This window comes from Pleuronectes platessa, chromosome 21 (genome assembly GCF_947347685.1).
Source record: "Pleuronectes platessa chromosome 21, fPlePla1.1, whole genome shotgun sequence".
Lineage (NCBI taxonomy): Eukaryota > Metazoa > Chordata > Actinopteri > Pleuronectiformes > Pleuronectidae > Pleuronectes > Pleuronectes platessa.
Window position 1 is genome coordinate 16,699,903 of NC_070646.1, and position 24,427 is coordinate 16,724,329.

Consider the following 24,427-nt stretch of genomic DNA (forward strand, 5'->3'; position numbering starts at 1 on the left):
TGGCCTAAATAATGATGAACACATGGATAATTTGAAAACAGTCATAGGCTTAGATGGTAGTTACTACTCTACTAAGATTAGTTCAGTCAGTGTTATCATTTTCAACATGACTGGATTTTGATTGCCGTTACTTCTTCATTTATGTGGAGTTCAATTACAGATCGGAGTTAACTGTGTAGCTGTCTGTCCCTGGCAGAGAAATACATAAAATCTGATTGTATATTTAAATGTTCATATGTAAAGTAGAACAAATGTCAGAGAGACATTCTGGTCTTAACTCAGTTTTGTCCGTGCAAATATATAGCTTCTGCATGTGCAGGGCAATATAGCAATTTATTTTCAGCACCTTGTCTCACTCTGACTGTAAATTCGTGATGTTATATTTTTCCTTTCTGCATGTGTTGATTCATCTGTTTGTCTCCAGGACCCAGAGTTCCAACCAGATCTGGTGGCTTCCAAGTCGAATGCAGCGGCGGGTCTGTGCTCCTGGGTTATTAACATCGTCAAGTTCTACGAGGTTTTCTGCGACGTGGAGCCCAAGCGTCAGGCGCTGAGCAAGGCCAACGCAGAGCTGGATGCTGCACAGCTCAAGCTCGCTGACATCAAGAGCAAGATCAATGTGAGCCACCGTGTTGTACTGAGTTGTTGAGAGGTTTATTTGCTATATACCAGCTTTCTGTTTCAAAGTATTCCAATTTCAAAATCTAAAAATACAGATTATATGTTCTTTAAACATATATATATATCGCCTTTAGTGCAAAAGAGTGTGGGATGAAAAATGGCTTCTGAAAGACAGTGATCTCAGTACCTAGCTATGAACGTTTTCTGAGACATCAGTATGGATCAACAACTCTATCAAACCCTGGAGATATGCAGTATAATAAGAATTTGATGCTACAGAAATGAAACAAAATAAAACAACAACAACCAGAGGCTATAAGCCAGAGCCGAACTTCAGGATATGACTTATTTTATCAAGGCTTGAGTGACAGTTGACACATGAGCTATGCCAGTAATGATAGAGCAGCAGCATTTCATCAATACAAAGCCGGTGTAAGGGCCATTAAAGCATTTTACTGTTCATTAATCTAAAACCATATCCATCAGCCTAAAAACACCATTGCTAAAAGCAGCTGTAAATAATTGTTTCTCAGTGGCGCTGGCATTCGGCACAGAGAGTGGTGCTCGGGACTCTGCTGCTTCTATCCAACCCTGCAGAGTGACGGCTCTCAATAAGACACAGTCGGACATCTTGTCATTTTTCAGCCCTCAGTCAGATCAGTTGAGCAGAGATAGGGTTCAGAGCCAAGGGGAATTAGCAATCCTCAAACTAATCTACTGAACCTGTGTACCTCACCACCGATTAATCCTGTTTGTCCTTGTGCTAATTGCTTCCATATGCCAAATAAATCCATAGCGGAAGGGATCATAAGTTTCACCCAACTTTTCACACACTCCCAAGTTTCTCTCATAGACAGACTTTAGTCCTTTCTGTTTCCTGTCTTTGAGGTTTATTTATGACCATGCCGTATTTTAACCACTGCCAATTTCTCTCTTTATCTCTGTGTGTCTGTGCATATGTGTGTGTGTGTGTGTGTGTGGCCTATCAGATCCTTAATGCGAACCTGGCGAAACTGACAGCCAAGTTTGAGAAAGCCACTGCAGACAAGCTCAAGTGCCAACAGGATGCAGAATCAACCGCTCGGACCATTTCTTTGGCCAACCGTCTGGTGAGGAGGGGAACAGTGGTCTCACACAGAGCATCCTTCAACACTCACAGACACACACATACACACACACACACACATACACACACACACACACACACACACACACACACACACACACACACATACACACACACACACACACACACATAAACACTCACAGACACACACACACAGAAACACACACTTTCTTACAAACTCCCTCGCTCATATGATTTCATATATTTGTGTCCTTGTTCAGGGGTATAAATGGAAAGAATATTCGTTCAGCCCTTCCCTTCCCCATCAATGTCAGATAATTTCCTTTCAATCATAAATCATTCAAATCAAAACATACAGACAGCACAGGCACTTGCAACAATCAGTTGAACCCTTTACTTTCCAGGGGTGCCACGATCCCAGATATCCACGGACTGTTAATGTCCCAAAATAAACCTACAACCTATAGACAAAAAAGCTCAAAGTAATGTTAACAGATTCACATCTTTTTCCAAAGACAAAATTTAAAAAATAATGATGTAGAGATGTGGATATCTTGTAAAATAAACAGCTTAAAGGGAAAGTTCAACCAAAAGTGAAAACATACTCATTATCTACTCACCACTACACCGATGGAGCAGTGGGTGAAGGTTTTAAGCCTATATGTTGTCTGTGATCCACGCGATCCAGACAAGGACACTGTTTACCCCTGAAACTGGGTTAGGGTTAGGGTTAGGGTTAACCCTGAAAGTAGAATAAAACAATTTCCATTTTTGGATGAACTTTCCCTTTAACAAACTTGTATTTTTAGACACAAATACAGTAAAGTACTACTGCATATACAGCTATTGTATCACTGCTTGTTATTTCAGCTGTCTATTCCATAGGTACACAATATTTATGTCTGCACACATGCACTCACATATACAGCCTTCATAAATCCCTTCCTATCTGCCAGTGTGGAAATCTCCTGCTGACAGCAGCAATACAAAATTGGGTGTTGACACTGTTGGTATTATTAGCACAATTATTCAAAAGAAGCTTCCAAAGGGCCGACGAGAGCAAAACAAGAACGAGGGTTTGTACTCGTCTGCTCATCAATCACTTAATATTAATGCAAATGCAGTGAACCTGCTCAAGTGTACAGTGTTTCCACGATGTGCACTGAAAAGTGAGAGTCTGTATCACGGTGTGGGGCCTCTCAAGTTTAGAAGAGATAAGATATTGAGGTGAACTTTATTGATCCCTGGGGGGAAATTGGATCATTCTGCAGTAAGGAGGTGTTGGTACACGAGCAGGGAGGTGATGAGAGGATATGAAAACCTAATAAAAAAGGACTTGAAGGTAACAAGGACTTGTTGTTCTGGAGATTTTCTTTTGTTCCTGAGCGTGTGCATCGACGACAGCAGACGTAGATTCATTTAGATTTGATTTTACAGGAGATTCCCACAGGGAAGGGGCTGCAGTGAAGTAAAAAAATAAATCTCTTGTTCTGCGTTTCAGGTGGGAGGTCTGGTGTCGGAGAATGTTCGCTGGGCGGAGGCCGTCGAAGAGTTCAAGAAGCAGGAGAGGACTTTGTGCGGGGATGTCCTCCTCATCACTGCCTTCATCTCCTACCTGGGATACTTCACCAAACACTACAGACTGCATCTCATGGACAACATGTGGAGGTCTTACTTCAGCCAGCTAAAGGTGAGAGGCCTAGTTTTGAGTATGAGTAGGCTCCAGAAAATACAACAATGTCAAACAGCCCTATGATTATTTTAGGGCTTTAAAAAAACTCAGTGTGACATCCAGATTTCAACATGTATGATTGTTTGTATGAGTTATGCTGGTGCATTCAGAGTACTGTTTGTAACAGTCTCAGTAATCTACTTCTCATCAACACCTGTTTACCTGTCAGATATTCTTACTGAGTATGAATCCACAGATGAAAATAGTCACTAACAAAAGCCACTGTTAAATGGAGGCTGCAGGAACTGTGATGATCAGCCTGGCCTGTTTGTTTTCTCCCACAAGTGTCTGATGTTGGTGGAGGTTGTAGTAAACAGAGCAGCACATTAATCAAGTTGAAGAAAGGCTCAGTTTCTTTCTCTTTATTTTAGTCACACATCTAACAAAACCATCTCCACTGCAAACCTGCTGCTTGCTGCAATCACTGCTGTCGATCATGCTGAATGAAAGAACGCAAACAGGATCAATCCAGTTACAGATTGTATCACAATTCTCTATTTATCAGTGTAAAGGAAACTTTCCCCTAGTTGGTCTGTCGGGTGTTGCCATCTCTGCACACAAGTCAATAACAGTCCAGGCTGTTCTTGTGTGTAGTTCCTTAATGATGGAATAAGTTAACAAATGCTCTCAATTCCTCTCTGTCTTTAATGATCTCTTGAAGACTTGTGTGCCTTACTAGCACTTAGTGTGCACATTCACTGCATTTCTTCACCTGATCTCCTTCAATATGGTTTATGGAAGAGATGTAGCACTAATTCTCCTGTTCTGAAGCTTCAGTGTTTTCACTTTGGGTAAAAGTGTCTGTCAGGTCAGTAAAGGCTTATGTCAAGGACACATTTAGCTTTATACACCACGCAGTGCCTGTTGTGAACATGCCTGGTTAGGATGGGCTGTTTGCTTGGTCTCTGGTAATGCTGCATGCAGCTTTCTTTCTGAAAGTTACCAGCTGTAATTGAGCCACAGCGAGTAAAGAGCTGCTGCAGGACTCAGTCGACTCGACAGAACCCCGAAGCCACCGCTGCTACACAAAGAGCTGTTCACCTTGACTCAGTCCACAGAACCCTGAACTGGAGAATCAGTTGTTGTTGCGCCTGTCATGATTGGCAAAATCTCTTACGTCGATGAGTCCCAGCCTGCGTTGCTGCAGAACATTGGCCGACTGTTTGTATACAGTGTATAAAGGAATTCGTTTTCCAAATTGCACCCTTTCGACACTACACATGTGAGGTGTGAGCTGATAAGATGAACTGTTCTCGAGATCAGCGTTCCGCAAACAGACAGACTGAGATTTGTGGATTTAGTGGTTAGAAGTTCAAAAGTAATGTATGTGGTCATGTATGACGGACTACCGTTGCTTCACTTTAAGATGCTAACAGTAATACACATGATTCAAACAACAAATATAATTTGTCAGGTTCCCATCCCGGTGACCCCTGACCTGGACCCTCTGACCATGCTGACTGATAGCGCTGACATCGCCATATGGCAGAACGAGGGCCTGCCTGCTGACAGAATGTCCACCGAGAACGCAACCATTCTCACCACCTGCCAGCGCTGGCCCCTCATGGTGGACCCCCAGCTGCAGGGCATCAAATGGATCAAAACCAAATATGGGGACGACCTGCGTGTCGTCCGCATCGGACAGAAAGGGTAAGAGGCTTCACGGTTAAATGTGCACCTTTCACTTTTAGTAAAAGATTTTTGGATGCATGAATTCCTGCTGCTCTGCCCTGACAGATACCTGGATGCCATGGAAAGAGCACTGGCAGCAGGTGACGCTGTTCTGATAGAGAACTTGGAGGAAACAATGGATCCTGTTCTTGGACCTCTGCTGGGCAGAGAAACCATTAAGAAGGGCAGGTAAGCAGTTTCACAAAAGTTATTTACATTCTGAAACTTTCTTTTGGGTATTTGATCTAAGTATCGTTTTGTTACCTGGTATTAAATACAACTGTATTATTGAAGGTTTGGATGTTTAGACTGGATTTTAATAATTTTTTATGTTTCCTTCATCCAAAAAATCTTCAATTCATCAAGTTTTATAAAAAGATTCAACCATGTTTAAAAGGCACTAATTGAATGATAAAGTATGTTTAGAGATAAATAAAATGAAAGGTTATAAAAGGGACCTTATACCTATTTTTTCTAGTGTGATAAAAAGTATCAAGGCATTAACATTCATTTATATGACTGATTGCAGCACATCATTTAATAAGGTCAATTTCTAAATTCAAAAAACTTTGAATTAAAAAATAATATTTTTAATTATAGTATATATAATATATATATTCTCCAGTAGCTCAGAATGGACAAAGCTGACATTTGCTCTAGAAACGGTCTTTCTTATTGTCAGATGCTCCTTCATTCGTGGTTCAGCACTTTTAATATGATTTGTTAACAAAAAGAAAAATATAGTCAGTACTTAGTACTTCTTAATGACAGTGAGATGACATAATTGTTGATCGTGTTCTATCCCCTTTAATGGTGTCTGCTTTGGTATCATGGGAATCTTCACTTCTATTTAGCTGCTCTTACTTACCCACACAGGTACATAAAGATCGGAGACAAGGAGTGCGAGTACAACCCTAATTTCCGCCTCATCCTTCACACCAAGCTTGCCAGCCCTCATTACCAGCCGGAGCTGCAGGCTCAGTGCACACTGATAAATTTCACAGTGACCAGAGACGGTCTGGAGGACCAGCTGCTCGCCGCGGTGGTCAGCATGGAGAGACCTGACCTGGAAGAGCTGAAGGTAAGAATATCAGTGGAGGCAGAGATATGTAAAATGAACACTCAGGCCCAACAGTCCTCTTATGAAAGCACATTTAAATTCACTACATCTGGGTTTTCACACACTCTTATATATCAGTGCCCTTAACATCCCTGGTTTTTTTCATCAAGATCCATTAATTATTTCCTGAGAAATCAATGAAAATTTAGAAAATTGCTGTATTTCACATTGGATCATTCATGCCCCCCCATCCACAAATCCTCAAGGTGATCGGTCGAGCAGTTTTTGTGTAATCCTGCTAAATAACAAACAAACAAATGTAGACTGTACCTAGAAGCGGGGAGGGGATTCCTGACAGACTAATACCCAGACTGCTGAGAGACAGCTTCTCCTTAACAATTCACTATGACCTATAATGTTATGTCACCTGCAGCTTGTGGACCAAAATATGAAACTCTTGCTTTTCTCCATGTGTAGAGAACAGGCTTGATTGAATTCCTAATGGGCCTCTTACTTTTTATTGCACAAAAACTAATGAGCTCAGTTTTCAACTGGAGTTCACGTTCACTGTGTTCACCACAGCATCTCTGCTCTGTTCGTTCTGTGTGAGCCTGAATCAAGTTGATTGTCAGCGTTTGTGTGTCTGTGTGTGTGTGTGTGAAAGTGAAAAACAAATTCCTGGATCTGCTCCCTGATCGAGATCCGCACCAATAGTAAATTAATTCTTTCCTGACTCATGCATCCTTCCACCAAGTTCCGTGGTAATCCGTCTAGTAGTTTATACATTATCCTGCCAACTAACAGACAGAGAAACAAAGTTACCACATAACCTCGCTGGCGGAGGTAACTAGGAAAGTGTTTGTCTCACTCTCCAGGTGCTATCAGACAATAAACCAACAATCAGTGGAGTCTTTGAGTTCGTCTCTGAGCGTTTCTTTTGTGCAGGTGTAATTAAAAGAAACCCCTCACTCGTCATTATCCATCTGACTACACAGAGGCAAGAAAACTCTCCCTGTCTTTTAACAAACAATCAGCTGGTTTCTTTGGGGCTTTGGATCCTACACCTTAGGAGACCGGGACCCCGGATGCCTGTGTCTCATTGTGAGATTGTGTTTGTCTGTGTGTGCATGAGTGCAGGTGTTCAAGTGACATGTCTGGGAGGAACAGAGAGTAATCTGGAAATTATATATTTCCATTTCAAATGTGCTTTTGACCTAACCCAAACCCTGCTATGTGTTCCACTATGTTCAGTAGCTTTTTCTGCCACTAGATCTTAGGTAATTGGGTTTATCGTAGCTCTGTTGCTGAAAACATCTTCACGCTGAGACTGAACTGGAGGTTGAGACTCAACCCAGACAGTAAAGTTTGGGACCATGAGAGCAAAGCAATGAGCTGAAAGACAGTAAAACGCCTCAGACAGCTGAAGGGATCTGCAGCGTTGGGTTGGTCTTTATGGGTTTGTCCTTTCAGGTGATTTCACCTTACACAGACACTTAAAGCATTCTGTGAATACAGTTTAGTGCTCCATTGCTTTACAGCACAGAGAGTTGGGCAGACTCCCTCTCCATGAACAGAAGTAGAGCTTGCACAGGCAATGGCAAATATTAGAGCACATAAAGAAACAGTTTTTGCTGTGAGGTTGTTTCATATGGATTCTTATGAGAAACCCACTTACTTTCCTGAGAACGCTGCTGCTTTTAAACTAGGGATAAACATTTATTTTAATTTTTCTAACCGACAACCAACATTTTTAACGAGGGGTTCATTTTTACATGTGTCATGTTTACGTGTCACACAAACACACACACACACACAGACCCATCTGTCAAGATCAGCAGAAATGCAGTGCTCTAAATATCCATAGTTCCATTTGCTAAGCATGCAGCTGTCAGTTTAACTTTCCACGTGAGCTGTGTGTGGTGCGCCGGGCATGCAGCCGCTCCGATGAGAATGAGAGTAACCTCCATGTGAACACGTTCAGTGCAATCAACCCTCCGCAGACAGCTTTTCTACTGTTTGAAAGTGGTTATCTGTATGTATCTTCCTGTTTCAATCATCAGCCATGATGTCTCAGTCAGCCAATCACAATTTCTGTTGTGAGAAACACCTTAGATTTCATGCAACAACCTTAAATAGAAAATTCAAATGCTCTCATGACCTGGTTCAGTTTCCAGCATCTTAGATTGTTTGATAATAGACACTATCAAAGAAGAAAGTATTCATATTTGAATGTAAAGGTTTGTAGCATCCATGAAGAATCAACCATTCAGACAATAATCCATTAATCCTAAATAAGAAATCTAATTAACTTTGAAGCACTAACAATTTAACACTGTGTCACAGTCACCCTGGGTACTGTTCCTGTGACACTCACACATTTATCATCAAGCTCCAGGAATTGGGTAATTGTGTCTTGATGGTATCCTCAAGGGAGTTTCATCAGTTTTTTTATCACTCTGGCAGAGTCATTTATGTTCACACATCCACATCCACCTCTCCAAAATCAAAGCAGAGGCGGGTACGAGAGGCTCTAAGATGTTTTCCCTTTAATTTAAATGGCTTTCTTTGTTGCGTGGATCCTCGACCCTTGACTGCGAGGAGGAGAAAGCTGTTGTTCCACTCTTTGATCAGTGTCTCTGTCTCCAGCAGAAACTAAAAGATGGTCACAGTTAATGGCTATAGCTCGGTACACTGTGTACAGTACATCAGATTCCTGGCGACTGTGCGACCAACTTCCAAGAAGTGACGAGCAGCAGATAGTTACGATATCCACAGCACGGTCCACGGTGTGAATGTAAATGTTGGTAATTAAGCAAAGCTCCAGCGCCTAATGATGCCTCCCGCTCGTCTCTATCGACAATCTGCTCTTTTCATGTCAGATGTTTGAAACGGATTGGCCAATGGCGCTACTGTACCACAGCAATTAGACAGCACTTTGACACACTTCCACTGTTTCTTAAATGGGTCTCTTGTTAGTCGAGGGCCGAGGAGAATCAGAAAACCCTCTTGGTTCTCGTCTGGCTGACGGCGGTGTCTTTAAGAGATCAGAGCGGTAGATAATGTGGGAACTCTGTTAATGGGTCAGGAAGATTTACTCTAACACAATGCTATTTGCATTTTGAAGGCTTTCTGGAGGGAGCCCTTGTTTGCGTTGGGGCCTCTGCAGGCGACGCTTCATTCAGACCTGTAGGCTTCAATCCACAAATCAGCATTTTTAATAAACAGAGAGAGGGGGGGGAACACACCGAATTGCTGGAGTTATTTTAAGTCTAATGTCCCCTCAGCAAGTGAAATGTGATTTAATGAAGCTTGTTTAATTAGCATTTCACTGAGATCGGAGGGTGAGGGGAAAAAAACAAGATCTGGATACTCACTTATCATTTTAATTAACAGTGAAAGTTGAAGGTGGGTGGTGGTGGTGGTGGTGGCTGGGGGGGCTGAGCACACTCTCAAAACACGGCCAGCAGAAGGAAGCGCTGAATGGCTCTTTGTTGTCAGTAAACAACCCGGACTGATAACTATCATCCGACTGATAGCGGAGCCCAAATTGTCTGTACCTGTTTAATCTTTGAATGACTCGGTGTCATTATACCTCTTAATGAGGTTAGCGTTGCTTCTGAGCCGTAAGATGACTACTGGGTGGAAAAGCTCTCACTTAACGGAGCAAAGACGGGCTAAGGAGCTTAAAATGTCAAGTTGCCTTTTTGGAGAGCGCACAGGGGGAATCCGTCCACAACCTTTTATCACAATAATTAACTCGTCTGGTGTCTTGTCCCCCCTTCTCCTCATATGAGTGTGCACGTGTGCAGCCTTCTGCTTGTTTGTTCCGGCAGCATTCTTGCGTGGACATTTGGCGTTAATGAGAACTAAAAGGCTGCACTTCCCAAAGTACCTAAAGTGGCACTCACTAATCATTTGCCTAAAAAAGAATGATAGATGTAATATCTCATTTTTATTCCAGTTAGGGCATTCTGCTGACTGGTTAATTGTTTGTTTTTCTCAAGCAAGAGTAATTACAAGTACAATGTGCCGGCGGAAAGCCAATCTTTAAAAAGTGACTCATTACTGCATCCAGTCGGGAATGTTTGAGCGTGGATGGCGTTTCCCCTCAGGAGATCCGAGTCTGGGCCAGCAGAAGGTCACAGCTGAGTCACACAGGCCAATGTCCTCAGTTAAATGTCCCGAAGATGCTGAACCCCGAATGGCCCCTCATAGAATAACAAAGTGCTGCGAATAGATACACTGTAATAAATGTGTGTGTGAATGTAAAACTGTACTTTAGAGCGCTTTGAGCGGTCATCAAGACTAGAAAAGCGCTATATAAATACAAAAGCAAAGCAAGCACTCGAACCAATTTTGTGCTTTTTCTCGGTGCTCTGAGTGCAGGCGTGTCAGGTCTTTGCCTTAAAAGTTTCACCAATCACACCAGTTCGGTTTCCCTTGTTCACTTTTTGCAGCGAAGTTTTAAAGTACGGAGAAAGTAACAATGCAAATATAGAGCAGGAAATATTTAACAGAGATAAGGCTCAGTTAGTTTTAACAATGGTGTAAAATACCTCTCATCACCGCAAAAGGAAATACTGTCATAAAAAGGCCAATTAAGCAGTGTGATCTCCAAAAGTATTTGCTCCCCCGGCGTGATTTAAACTATGTATGCCTTTTGTCATGGGAACATTATGCCGCAAGGACCAGGAACAGCCCCCCCAATCCCCGCTGCAACCTACCAGCTCCCCTGGTGATTACACAGAGGCAGGAACATCTACAACCAGAACTTTATTACCACCGTCTGTTTGGGATCACGCCACTCAAAAAAACAACTATTATCAGTCGCCAAAAAATCCTCGCGTTGGCAAATCTCCCAACAGCACAGCCTCCCATAATTACAACAATTCAGAGGTCGCAAAGGCTTCAATTAAAGTAAACTTCAATAAAAGCAAAGTCATTATCGAGCAGAAACAAGAAGCTGCAACCGACTATAATGAAGGACAAAGCGGGATGAAGCAATAAAGAGAAGCAACCATGCCCTGTCAACTTTGTTCTCCAAACTCCTCTCAGACAGCGCTCTTTGAAAAATTTAAAAAAGGTGAGAACAAAGACAGAAAAAAAAAAGAGTGGTTTGAGTTAAGCTTTATTAGACGACGGGGTGCACTAATCCATATGCTGAGGTGTGAGCAAAACCCTGGGACTGAGCTGCGTGTGTATGCGTGCTTATTCTGTCTGATGCCTGTAAAGGTTCATAATTAAACCCATAATGCCATGTATCAAATGATTCACAATGAGTGTGTGTGTAGTGTTCCCATCAAAGCTCCTTCTCCTTTCCCTCGAATCGACGGTGTCATCACACCGAGGGTTGGGTCGCTCGGCAGGTTTGATGTTGGCAACCAGACGGCAGCTGGCTAATCCAGCCCAGAGCGCTTCCTTTATGGGTCCAGATAGCCGATGCAAAGCATATTGATTAGCTCTGCCTTTGAGGTGCCCTTCAGTATTCACGTCCTCATATTGACCCACACCTTGAACATCCCCCTACGCCTCAGATTATGATGATTAAGGTGGAAAAGAATCTGACAGCAAGCGTATGGTGCATGGGAGAAATCCTCTGACATACAGAATCTGTCAAACAGAAAGTTTTTGTGTGTTTCTGTGTTTCTTAGTCCGACCTGACGAAGCAGCAGAACAGCTTCAAGATCACCCTGAAGACGCTGGAGGACAACCTGCTGTCACGTTTGTCTGCCGCTTCAGGAGATTTCCTGGGCGACACAGAACTGGTGGAAAACCTGGAGACAACGAAACGCACCGCCGCCGAGATCGAAGAAAAGGTAATCCTCTTTTTTTTTTGTCCTGTGATCAGAACTTCTCTTCTCCCATCACAATTCAGATTGAAGATCACAAGTTTCAGTGCAAGTATTAAGTGGATATTAGGAATCAATATAATAATTAGGAGATAACTTTGTGTTTTAGAGAAACTTAAAAATTCAAATGCACATTGACTGTTACTGTAGATAGAAGGACACCTTCGGGCAAATTGGGAAAATAAAGTCTTAGTCCCTTATTCTCCTTTTTGTAAAGGTTATACATAAACATATATATATATATATATATATATATATACACCTCTTATCCTCTGTTGCAGGGGGAGCTGCAGATGTTCCTTCTAAAGCATAATTGTTCAGGCATTTGCTGGCTAAAACAGAAAAGTCTAATAATTATCATGTTCCATGCAGTGTGGGAACATATTCTCAGGAACCGTGAAATTGAAATAGCTCTGCTCTTTACTGGAGGGTGTTTTATTGGATAGTGTAGAATTTCATCATTAGCTGACTGATGAACCTTTGGTGTATGAATATGTGTACAGATGTGCGCTTGTGTCTGTGAATGTGATTCCCTCTGTGTTTGCACTATCTTTACTGTAGGTGAAAGAAGCCAAGGTGACAGAGGCCAAAATCAATGAGGCTCGGGAGCACTACCGACCAGCAGCAGCACGGGCTTCCTTATTGTACTTCATAATGAACGACCTCAATAAAATCCACCCCATGTACCAGTTCTCTCTCAAGGTATACTGTCTATTGACCTGCCATGTTTCCTCCCCGCCTCACGGGCCCCCTGTGAGACCCCTCTTTACACTCACCCCTCTGTTTCTCCCCTCCCTTCTCCAGTTGCTCACCATGTTTTATGCTCTTTGTCCTGCTTTTATTGTGTTTGTGGCTCCCTAATGTGGTTATGTAGAGGATAATGTCTTTCATATTGTCAGCCAGCGAGTGCTGAGAGGAGGCAGCCTGAGATATGGTTTGCAATCACTCCAGACTCTGCAGGTAGCTGCCCAGGCCCAAGTTATTTCCCGACGTAATCAAATGAAAACACATTCAGTGTTGATATACCTTTGACCTTCTGAATGAAATAAAATGCATTACAGGATGTGTTCTTCACACCAGGTGAGAGCAAAGTGTGACAGCTAAATTGGCAAAAATGACAGCGTGGTGCTCAGAGTAGAAGATAAAGACAATTATTCTATTACCTTAGTGACGTTTGTATTGACACTCACTCTAAAAAAATTCAAGAATTCAGCTGGACTACAATTTTGATTAGTGCCTTTGATCAGTTGTGTGTGTTGCCGTCATACCTGCACCGCTTTATATGTTGAAGAAATTGTACCACAGTTATCACCAGCTGATATGCCTGGTCAGAAGTCGAACCATATGAAATGAGTTTATCCAAACAGCCCAAACTTTCTCTGTTAAAACCCTATACACTTCAGGAACTCACAGTTTACATAAGACAACCACGGCTTCAAGGACAAATCCCATGAAAAGACCAAAACCAGCAGTTTGTTTATCCTTCTCTCAAAACTCTGACTTCCTTATGCTGGATCAGGCCTAACTGCATCATATCTATCATGTCTAATGACACTGACTAGATAATGTCCAACTTATAACTGAGCCACATTCAACACAACAGCTAGTTATTGATTTGTGTCATTTGATTTGTTTATCCATGTCTTTTAGAAAGTGACTCTCTTGTTGACAAAACTATTAATTTGTGTTGTGTGTTAATCCCCAGGCGTTCAGCGTGGTCTTCGAGAAAGCAGTTCTGAAGGCCGAGCAGGACGAAGTTCTGAGCAAGCGGGTGTCCAACCTAATTGACAGCATCACCTCCTCAGTCTTCCAGTACACCACCAGGGGCCTGTTTGAGTGTGACAAGCTCACGTACATAGCCCAGCTCGCTTTCCAGGTAGGAAGGGAGGCCGCTTTCATCTTCCGCATGGTTTGTTTTTTAGATCAAGCTGGCCATTGAATCAGCTGCTCCTCAGACAAGAGGACCTGTCTGGATTTAATCAAGTGGAAAGGAAGCGCGGTGTGTGCTCAAAATACAGCATTTCCAAGTCATCTATGTTTGTTGTGTCCCCAGATCCTTCTGATGGATAAAGAAATAAACCCTGTAGAGCTGGACTTCCTTCTGAGATACCCCGTCCAACCAGGTGTAACATCATCGGTGGATTTCTTATCCGACCACTCCTGGGGAGGGATCAAGGTACCGTGTTGCTGTGTAGTTGCTGCTACTAAAATGTAATGAGCTGAGTTCTTGTTGTGACCCGTAGAGGTGGAAGCAATTAGAATGTCGTCTAAGTGAGTGGTCAACGAGAATTAGGTGATGCTGGATCCTCTGCGAAGTGGGGACAACAACTGTAGAGCTGAAGACAAGTAATTGGTTGGACAAATGACAGAACATTTTCAATTATACTCTATCCAAATAATATGATTGGCTGTCATACCTGTCTGTCATTGACCAACCAAATCAAATCGAGCCTTATCTTGCTAGTTTTTTTCAGGATTACCAACCCTATCTTTAATACAGTTTATCCAAGAAACATATTTGAACTATCTACTCATCCCTCATGTGATGTTACATGTTGCAGCACAGCTAAAGTGAAATCTTTCTCAGCACTGGATGGTTAAATTAAAAAAATATATAAAAATGATAATCTACAGTCAAATAGTGTTCTAATCCACATGCATTGGGCGAACTAAATTAACTAAAGTAAATGGAATGAATGCAAAAAGAATCAGTACAAAACTTTAGTGCTAAGCTGTAATTTATCAAAATAAAGCTGCTTTTACATTTCAAAATCCGCCTTTGATCAAGAGATCAAGCTCTCCTCCTGACATTCATAAAGATGTATTAGAAAGGTACAAGCACACAGTGTTAAATTGTAGATCAGCTCCATTTTTGGAATCCCATGTAGCTGCCTTTCAATGTTGAAATGTCAAATATGGTCTCCAGTCGTAAAAAATGTAATTGACTCTTGTGCCTTTTCATCCACCCTATCATGTATAAGAGTGCAGATTGAAATCCACAATTTCCCTCAAGTTATTTAGCCCCTAGTATCTCAACCCAGTCTGTGGAGTTGCCTCTTATGATGCAATTTGTGCAGCCCAGTCTCCCAGCAACAACTCTGCCTTAACTTGAAAACACAGTTAAGGATTAATTGAAGTCTCTTTTCTCCGTTTCACCCAAACCTCCGGTCTGACGGCACGTGATTCTCTGGGGCCCAGCTTTGCTCCACAACCCTGGTCCTCTTAAAGGACAGACGTCTGGCAACCCAATGCTGTTAACGTCAAGCAGCAGAGGTTCCCTTGCTTCTCACATCAGTTTAGCAGCCAACGAAACCAAAGCAGTAGCGTGGTTTTCTCCCCCCTCTCATGCTCATGAATTTTTCAATCTGTACCGCCTAGAATATTAACTTAACCTAAACTCCTCTGAGGATTTGGAGACGGCCTTTCTCCAACTGCTCTCGAACCACCGTGGATGTTTAAAGTACCGCTAATCAAATTGTGTCACTCGATTTTCTTATTGCAGTTGGGTACATAATCAGTTGGAAAGCTTTAACGGAGGATAAGATCCTCTGAATGCTTGGCTCTCCTGAGGATATTAGCAGAGCAGGAGTCCCATGAGGCTGTGTGTGTTCTCCCCTCACGGTGGCCAAGAGGTTGCCAACCGCCTGCAGTAATTAGACAGACCGAGTTGAAGTGACAGACAGTGTGCCGGGCTATTTCGTCTCACTCCACCATGCCACCTCATTCCAAGTGGAGTTTGTAGGAGAGCTAAAAACTGCATACATTTCTTTCCGTGGCACCTTGTAGCCGACTCCATGTGTGTGCTGTGGGAGGGTTCCAGGACCCTCCTCACAGATGATATAGTAGAGCAGACAGCTAGTGTGTGTGCTTGTATGCTTGTCAGGGAGTATACCTGCTGGAGGCTGCACTGCGTGACACTGCTGTTCTCCACAGCTGAGATAAGGTGTCTGTCAGCTGGGGCATCACAATAACCCCCACTTGTTCTGCAATGGATGCATATTCAGTCCTCCCCACCCCCCGCAACGTTCTGAAAGGGATCGTGATTACTCAGCCTTTCCATTATAAATTTAATTATATAGGCATGAGGAGAGATAAACAGTCCTGTCTAACTTTTTTTTGTCTCTTTTCCCTCCAACTTCTGCAAACAAAGTTTGTCAACTTTTGCTGTTTATTGCGAAATGGCTCTGAAGTGGACAAAAACTTGATCACACTGAAGCAGCACTTTAAAAGAAGATGTAGTCGTTTTTCCTGTATGAATAATTTGTATTTCCCTCCCCCACCAGGCCCTGTGCTGCTTGGAAGAGTTCAGGAACCTGGATCAAGACATCGAAGGTTCGGCCAAACGCTGGAAGAAGTTCGTGGAGGGCGAGTGTCCTGAAAAAGAGAAATTCCCCCAGGAGTGGAAGAACAAAAACTCGCTCCAGAGGCTATGCATGATGAGGGCTCTGAGGCCTGACCGCATGACGTACGCCGTGAGGTGAGAGGTGGAATCTTAGCTTGACGTCTGCTCTGTGATCTGTGAAGGATTTTACTGACCTGTGCTCCTTGTGAAAGGTAACAGGTTAAACTGTTTAACCTTTGACTTTAGAGTCTGAGTTGAAAGAGCACCTGCTACAGACAAACAGAAACAACTGCAATTATACGACTTTCCAGGAACAATTAATGAGCCTCATTATTAGACAAGACGAGAAACAACACTCACCTCTAGAAATGTCATCATGTCAACTGTGGGCACAGTGCTCACGGGGTATTTACATGCAATATCTTATCTGGATATTAAAATTCAGAAAATATCTAATAATTAGCCGATTTCAGACATGACCTCCAGAGGATGTCCACATATTTGGGCAGTCTTTAAGAGTTTGCCTATAAAACATGAACAAGGCAGCAGGAGATTATCTGCTCAGACACATTCACAACAGTACAGAAATCTGGGGGGGGCACAGCAGGCAGAGGCAGAACGTGACGTATGCATTCACCGGAGATCAGGTGTTTTTATTCGTAGCACATCCACACCAGCATCGGCCCTTATCACCAATAGCTCCCCTGACATCTTCGTTACTTTCTTCTACGTATATGAAGCCAATCCTGCTGAGGATTTCCTGTTGTGTTAATTTCAGACATTATCTTTACTATGACTTTACTGTACAGTGCACTCAGGAAGATTTTATGTTAACATATGATAATGTTTATACATATGTAATAGTTCCTCTAAGCTGCTAAAGTAAACGTTAAAGTGCATTTATGTTTGCTTTGCATTTTCAAAAGAAAAATGTTTAATGTCTGAAACAAAACGATTTGTTCAGAGCGATGAAAAAAAAAGTGTTTTAAGTGCCGACAGATGTAGACAACATTCACTGGCAACACAGTTGTGACTAGAGGTAATATAGTACCTGTCTATCCAATGCACTGTACTACAGAGGCTGCAGACTCTTTACATTATTCAGCTTGTCGGTGAAAGATAATGAAAAAGTGTTGCAAACTGAGTTGTGTTCCCCCCCACAGAGATTTTGTCGAGGAGAAACTGGGAAACAAGTATGTGATTGGCAGATCCCTGGACTTCGCCATCTCCTTTGAAGAGTCTGGTCCAGCTACGCCCATGTTCTTCATCCTCTCTCCTGGAGTTGACCCTTTGAAGGATGTGGAGAAACATGGTAATACTCTCGCTTGTTTTATCTTTAATAAGCTGTAAAATTCAGCCTCAGAGTGTGTTCTGGACTTTTATCAGAGCCGACATATCGCCGGTCTAGCTGTCGTTTCTTTATGTGGTGGGAACATGCAGGATTTACATTGAAAAGCCTGTTGAAGTTAAGTGCACGCTTACCTGCCTCCATAATTTCCACTGTGATTCTTACTGCACGGGGAAGATAGTTCTGTGTGACTCTGCTGTGATACCAGCTATCTCTGCCGATGCACTACAGGATCTGGATAGATTGAGGAGATTATACTAAAGGTCACAAATATATGAGACAAAACCACTGGTGTATAAGGGGCAGTGAAAAGTAAATGTCATTGGTTTTAGAGTTACTTTACATTCTTATAAATTGTGCGGATAGCAGCAGGATGTGCTGTTTTGATTTTTGACCAAAGAAATGCCAAAAGTCAAAGCTCTTGCACTGATCTGGAACCGGGCACCATCATTTGAATCTGCTGCAGAATAAGTCAGTGTCATTTGAATTCAGCTGGATGAAATATTCAGATTGCAGTTTACTGGAGCTGAGAGGTTTCCAGTGTTTCTACTTTAACCAAGTCCCTGAGAGTTTTGCAATGTCAGTATTTCTCTATTCAAGTAATTCAGCATCATAAATTCATGTGCTGTTTCTGCTTGAAAGTCCCTCTTAAACTAATGGATCCATACCATAGAGCCGTTTCAACAAATACAGCTGTTGCACAGTTGTTTTACGAATATATTAGAGGCCTCTTCTTGACATAGACAGGCAGCAGCAGGTGGTGAAATCAAACGTAAACCTGCACAGGCCTTCAACCCCAAACTGAAATTTACCATCCTCCTCCAATTAGATAAGAGAACACACTTCTCATGTAGTTGCCTGTAAGCTGTGTGATCATTGATTATCGCAGCCTCACTCTGACTGTAGTCAGTCACTTTAAGTAGAAAGGTTCAAGTAGTCAATTGCTGCAGATGTGGACAGAGCATATGGATGGGGAGCAGCAGCACCCTGAAACAGGAAAAGGGGCTTTGCCATTATAGCTGTGACTATTGGATTTCTCATTGGTATTAGGCTTCAATTAGATTTTCATTAAAGAGATGGTGTGATTTTGTTTGCTCTACAGGGGACTAATATCCCCGAGACAGACCTCTGCTATCTGCCTGCTCTCAGGTTGGAGTTTTAATGAAACAGACAAGTAATTGTACCGTTTGAATGAAATCTCAAGGTGGACAAGGCTGAATCACTGACCCTCTGCTGGCTGGGAAGTTAAACACATACTGTTTCATTTGAAGAAATCTGCTCATTTAATTTCTTTCTGAGAATCAGATGAAAAGATCAATATCACTGTTATCTCAATGCAACGGGAGTTTAAGCTTGTTAACTTTATTTAAAACTATGTGATGAATGTCCAAATACATATCGGCCCTCATTCATGTAAGCGATTATATCACTGCTCATGGCACCAGGATATTAAGGCTGCTGTTTCTGTTTTCAGTTCAATAGTCAGCTAAGAGTTGGTGGTGTGTAAAGTTCTGTTTAAAGCTAGACCTACTCAAGCCCTTTCTATGGGATCGGTGGCTCAGCAGTCACCTTCCTGAAATCACCAAAAACTGGCAAGAGCAGGTTGTGATATTCCAATTTCCCCTTAAACAACTTTGCATGTTTTCAGTAGAAACAGAAAACCAGATGCTTTAATTCGCCAAGCAGTTTTTCACTGAGGCGTTGCAACATTTGGAACGTCCTTATAAAATAATGAAGTTGACCTCTTTATTTGCTTTTCAAATCATAGTGACTCTTTGATGTCTTAGTGGCTACTTTATACATTATATAATTATAGGGCTGCGTGATTTGACCTAAGTCTCATGTCCCAATAGAAATAATTGTATATTTAAATATCAATACATTTACCGTTTCTTGACCAGGTACATTGAGGCCAATGGCAGCGGTTACCTCCTTCCATGCTCATGACTCTTTGCCATATGTTGTGCTGCAGGCAAAAGCCTCTCGCGGCGTCAGAATCTGAAGATTGATTTCAACACTCTACTACCTTTGTGTCTCTCATCCATAGCTCTCTCCTTACTGTTTGACATGAGTCTTGTGTAGATGGTACAAGAGGTTAGGGATGTTTTAAGTATGTTGAGGGAAACCGTTTAGACCATAATTTGCAAAGTTCGGTTTTGTGGTCCATTTCAGACTTTTCAACCAGAACACATCCATGCAACAGAAGTAGCTTTAGCTATGAGGTTCTGCTTTGGTCTCGGCTTGTTGGAATCTTTCTCTTTCACTTTCACTGTCCTCTGTGTTGGTTTGTGTTGCCTTCATGTGAATGTCCTGCTGGTATTAAAGGGATGTCCAAATGTTCATCTACTTTTATAAAGATAAAGGTTCGAGAATCTTTTGAAATGATACCACACGTTTTCTCTGATCACACTATATACTGTATATCGTCATATGACACAATTTTTCTTTATTTACCTTTCATCCAGGCTAGCTTTACCAATGCTACTACTTGTTATGCTAAGCTATAGGCTAAATGTGCCTCAGAGCCCACAGAGTAGGTTAGAGTTAGTTATTTACCTAACTCTTGAATATCTTACCTAACTCTCAGTAGGATAAATCATATTTAATATTATTAAACAACAGTTTGAAGCCTATAGTTAACCAGCATGTCAGGAGGATATTCTGGTTGAAATGACACGTGTCTGTTTTGTTTCAGGAAAGAAACTGGGCTTCACATTTGACAACAAGAACTTCCATAATGTTTCTCTGGGTCAAGGCCAGGAGGTCGTTGCTGAACAAGCCCTCAATTTGGCAGCTGAGAATGGCCATTGGGTCATATTACAGGTACAGTAACCCCAGACTCTACACACTATCCACAAAGAAAAACATATTTTATTGTGGTATTTAATCAAAAGCACAAAAAAATACGTCTTACATCTTACATCTTACAGTCACAATATAAATTCACAATGGACAGAGAACACCCACAACCTTTTTCTCGTTTTCACAGAAAGTTCCAACAATCATGTAGAGAAGATGCAATTATAGTATTTGAACAAAATACACAATATATAATTTTATACTGAATTATGATTCTCTGAACATTCTGAGAATGTCTTATGTACTAAACTCTATTTATCTCACACAAAAGGTGCAGAATCATAAAACATACTTTATTCACAAAAAAACACTTGCATCCATAACACGGTCAGGGAAATTAATGCAGAGTTCATTTATGTCAAGGATTTTCTATTCAGGAGTGGTTTCAGGTGGCATTTCCTTTATCTGTGTGTGTTGTGAATGAGTCCGGTCGTATTATCACGTTGTTCTTCATTGCATACTCAATGGGATATTTGCTTTCTAGCCAGGTTTGTCTGCATTAAAAAGTGAATTCAATTTGCTGCAGAAATGTCCTTACTGAAGGGGCTGCACCATTATACAGTACGATATCTACAGCCACGGTGTCTGTTCTTCTCTTATCTGGAGGGCAAGGCTGGCGTTTGCATTTTAAGTGGAAACCTTGGTGGAATTTCAATAGGCAGTATTGACAGATATGACGGCAGACTGGACATCCTTTTCTATGAATTGAATAGCTAGTAGAAATTCAGGGAAAAGAAGATTGGGATGCCATCACTCTTTGCACAGACAAGCAGATGTTTAATTACCTTTGCATAGGAATCCCGATCGATGGGCTTAAAAAGGCCTTGTCCCCCTAGCAACAAACCTCCCACTCGCTTTATCATCAGCTGTCCGTTAGTCTGCCTGCTGTGAGCCACCCCCGTGGCACTGATAGGGGAGGGAGAGGAAACCAAAGGGGAGGGGAAGTATCATTCTCTCATTTTATTCTCAACAGTATTTTCTCTGCTACAATGCTCCGTCTTATCTCCTCTATTCCTCTTTCCATCCTTTCATTCCACCTCACCCAGCAACGCTCTCACTGTAGCCATATCATTTTCTGCACTGCATCTACCTTTTTATCGATCCTTACGTCCTCCCATGCCCCTCGCTCACCTGCTACCTCTCCCTCCCGTCCTTACCTCATCTTGGCCCTCCTCCTACCATCAACCCCCCCCCCATCGTCCCAGAGTCCACCTTTACTGTCCTGCTGCCCGACCCGGCTCCACCAGTGGAGGGCCAGGTCAATGGCAGGTTCCCATTCATCGATGGGTAATTATGCTGCAGACAGCCACTCTGGCTCAGATGGGCCTGTGAGACAGAGATGCAGAAACTTTGAAAGCAGCCCATTGGGATGGAGGAGGGGGGGAGATAGAGAGGCAATCAATCGAACAGATTGGAATTGAATATCAGACATTGGCCAGGCAGTGGGAATCAAGTGGCCTAAGCTCACCAGCTTCTTCGAAGGTTTACTGCTAATGCCACCCCATTTGCAGCCAGTGGCAGAAAAGAATGTGAATAGAACAGAAAGCAGCAGAGACAGTTTGAGGAAAATGCTTCCTCGTCACTTTACTTTGTAAGAAAGAGACAGATACCAGTGGTCGGCTTTTAAAACTGAAATGATTCATTCATTCCTCTGACATTGAGAGTTGCACAAAAAAACACTAACACCTGCTAACACGCTATGTCTGCAATGGGAATGGATACAATCGGCGTTCACTCCCGGGTGAAATGACTGCAGGAGATAGATGTTTTCATCTATCTGCCCTGATCCACACCATCTTGGTTCTCTAGATCTCCTCTTGCACAGGTTGTTGACCTGAGGTTCTTGTTGATGAGGGCATCTTGCCAGTGGATGTTCAACAGGTTTCACTTTATGGATGTTGAGATCTATTCTTGCGAGTTGTCTGCCGGTTCTCTTGTCTTCTGTGTCTGGTTTTCACACGAGGTATAGCAAAGTAAGGTCATTGACAAAGTCTCGATCATCCAGCTGCATTGTGGTTGTCCACTATGAGCTGTAGTGGTTTTCATTATCCAATAAATACCCAGATGGAAGAAGAGCAGTAGAGACCTTTTCCTGAAACCAATTGCTCACGGTGGATAACTCTGATGTCTCTCTGTAACAGTTCCCATTTTGCTCTGGTCTCAGAGAAGTTTCAAGAGGGTGTTTCTCTCAACGGTGTCATTTGCCGCCTTTTAGTCGATGGAGTGTATAGCTGAGACTGTTTCAGAGATTACTTGACTATGTTACAGAGGATTGCAATCTGGTATACACATGAACTATTCTGCCGAAAGCATGCTGGCTGGTCTGCTAGGTGTGGTTTAATGACTTTTTAAATTTCTTCAGTGAGGAACCTTCCTCTACCAGGGTTTGAGTCTGTCATTCAGTTGTCTGAACCCTCTTTCTTCTCACCAGGGCTTAGGAACAAGCATTGCCTCCAAAATCTAATCGTGTATTTGTATCCAGCATATTTATACTGACCAGTTTTAAATATAGACTCTATAAGCTCTCTGCACTTCAACCCCATTCATAGTATTTCGGCGTCAGTCTGGAGTCCTATTGCTTTGCCACTGCAGGGCTGCCTCCTCGGTGCTTGAGCCCAGCTGTGCAGCTGTCCTCAGCGCTGCTCCTTGACAAATGTGCTTTCTCCTTTGTGAAAGAGAAATATTTTGTGTGTGTGTGTGTGCGCACCTGAATGTTTTTATTTATTTGCTATTGTACAAGCCGTGTGTATGACAGGCAGTTCAATGCACCATTGTGCATTCCCTCAGGTTGTGTGTGATAGCAATGCATCAAAGACTGTGCCAGTGGTGGCTTCTAATGGGTTTGAGATTCAACTTTTATATTATTATGTAAATAGGTGACTCTTTGATGTAGTATCAGCGCCGTTATCACAGGGGCTGGAAGCCTCTTATCAAGAAGACGTTCAGGGAACAAAAAAATGTTTCACCTGAAAGTTAATTAAAAAGCCATAAAGTAGTGGCTGCTCCTCTGTCTTGTTTGTTTGTCTGTCAGCCTGTTGGTCTGTCTCTCTCACTGTGTTTGTTCTTCTCCCTCTTCTCCCCCTGCAGCCAGAGGATGAATGGTTTCATTACAGTGACAAGTTCTGAGGCAGTCTCTCACTTCTTCTGTTGGCTCCCTTTATTGCCAACGTATTTACATGCCAAGAGGAAGGGCTCTACTGTGGCTTGATGAAGAAGCACTTGAATTTAGACTTTTAATTTGTATACCATTCATTATTCTCTAAGGCATCAGGGGGAAACTTAACTTATCCCCTTCTCAGCTTCCAGCTCCTCCCGGGCCTCTCTCTCAAAGATTGTTAAACTTCTCTCTTCTTCTTTTATTCAATGACCCTCCCAAAAATGTGACGTTCCTCTCCAAGTCGTGTCCCATCATTCGGAAAGAGGGTTAACTTCAGCCATCATAAGGAAGATTAAATATGGAGAGCAAAGGGAAATGAGAACGCAAAGAGGCTTATGAATTAATGACTGTAGTTATTAGTGCTGTAATTAGATTTAGGGAATGGGCAGCGCTGCATGGTGAGATGTGGGGGGCATGGCTGACTCCTTGTCATTCACTGGATATCCTGTAAGTGTCAGGACAGTTGAGAGGGAAAATTGAGCTCATCCATGCTTCTGTGATAGTACAAGTCAGGTCTGCTGTCCTCGCCGCACTGAGAGATGAATATACAGAAAGTCAGCTGAAGTTGTGCTGGAGAGTGGTCACTTAATGTCAGCAACCAAGAAATGGGTTTTTCAAGTGCTATGTAACATTTAATTTGGTGCCACATCAAAATCACAGTGGAGAGAGGAGAATATGCAACATTTTAATTGCTCCTTTTT

At 42.3% G+C, this 24,427-nt stretch overlaps 1 protein-coding gene across 1 annotated transcript in view; it reads left to right on the top strand.

Moving 5' to 3' along the window:
- LOC128427319 (dynein axonemal heavy chain 9-like) overlaps positions 1 to 24,427 on the top strand; it is a 117,959-nt gene that overhangs the window by 78,306 nt on the left and 15,226 nt on the right. The window contains exons 58-70 of the mRNA XM_053414405.1: positions 425 to 619; positions 1,611 to 1,730; positions 3,210 to 3,398; positions 4,855 to 5,090; positions 5,178 to 5,300; positions 5,988 to 6,192; positions 11,823 to 11,987; positions 12,582 to 12,722; positions 13,726 to 13,896; positions 14,074 to 14,196; positions 16,304 to 16,497; positions 17,526 to 17,674; positions 20,406 to 20,533. Coding sequence (XP_053270380.1) covers positions 425 to 619; positions 1,611 to 1,730; positions 3,210 to 3,398; positions 4,855 to 5,090; positions 5,178 to 5,300; positions 5,988 to 6,192; positions 11,823 to 11,987; positions 12,582 to 12,722; positions 13,726 to 13,896; positions 14,074 to 14,196; positions 16,304 to 16,497; positions 17,526 to 17,674; positions 20,406 to 20,533 — 2,139 coding nt within the window. The remainder of the gene's footprint in view (positions 1 to 424; positions 620 to 1,610; positions 1,731 to 3,209; positions 3,399 to 4,854; positions 5,091 to 5,177; positions 5,301 to 5,987; positions 6,193 to 11,822; positions 11,988 to 12,581; positions 12,723 to 13,725; positions 13,897 to 14,073; positions 14,197 to 16,303; positions 16,498 to 17,525; positions 17,675 to 20,405; positions 20,534 to 24,427) is intronic.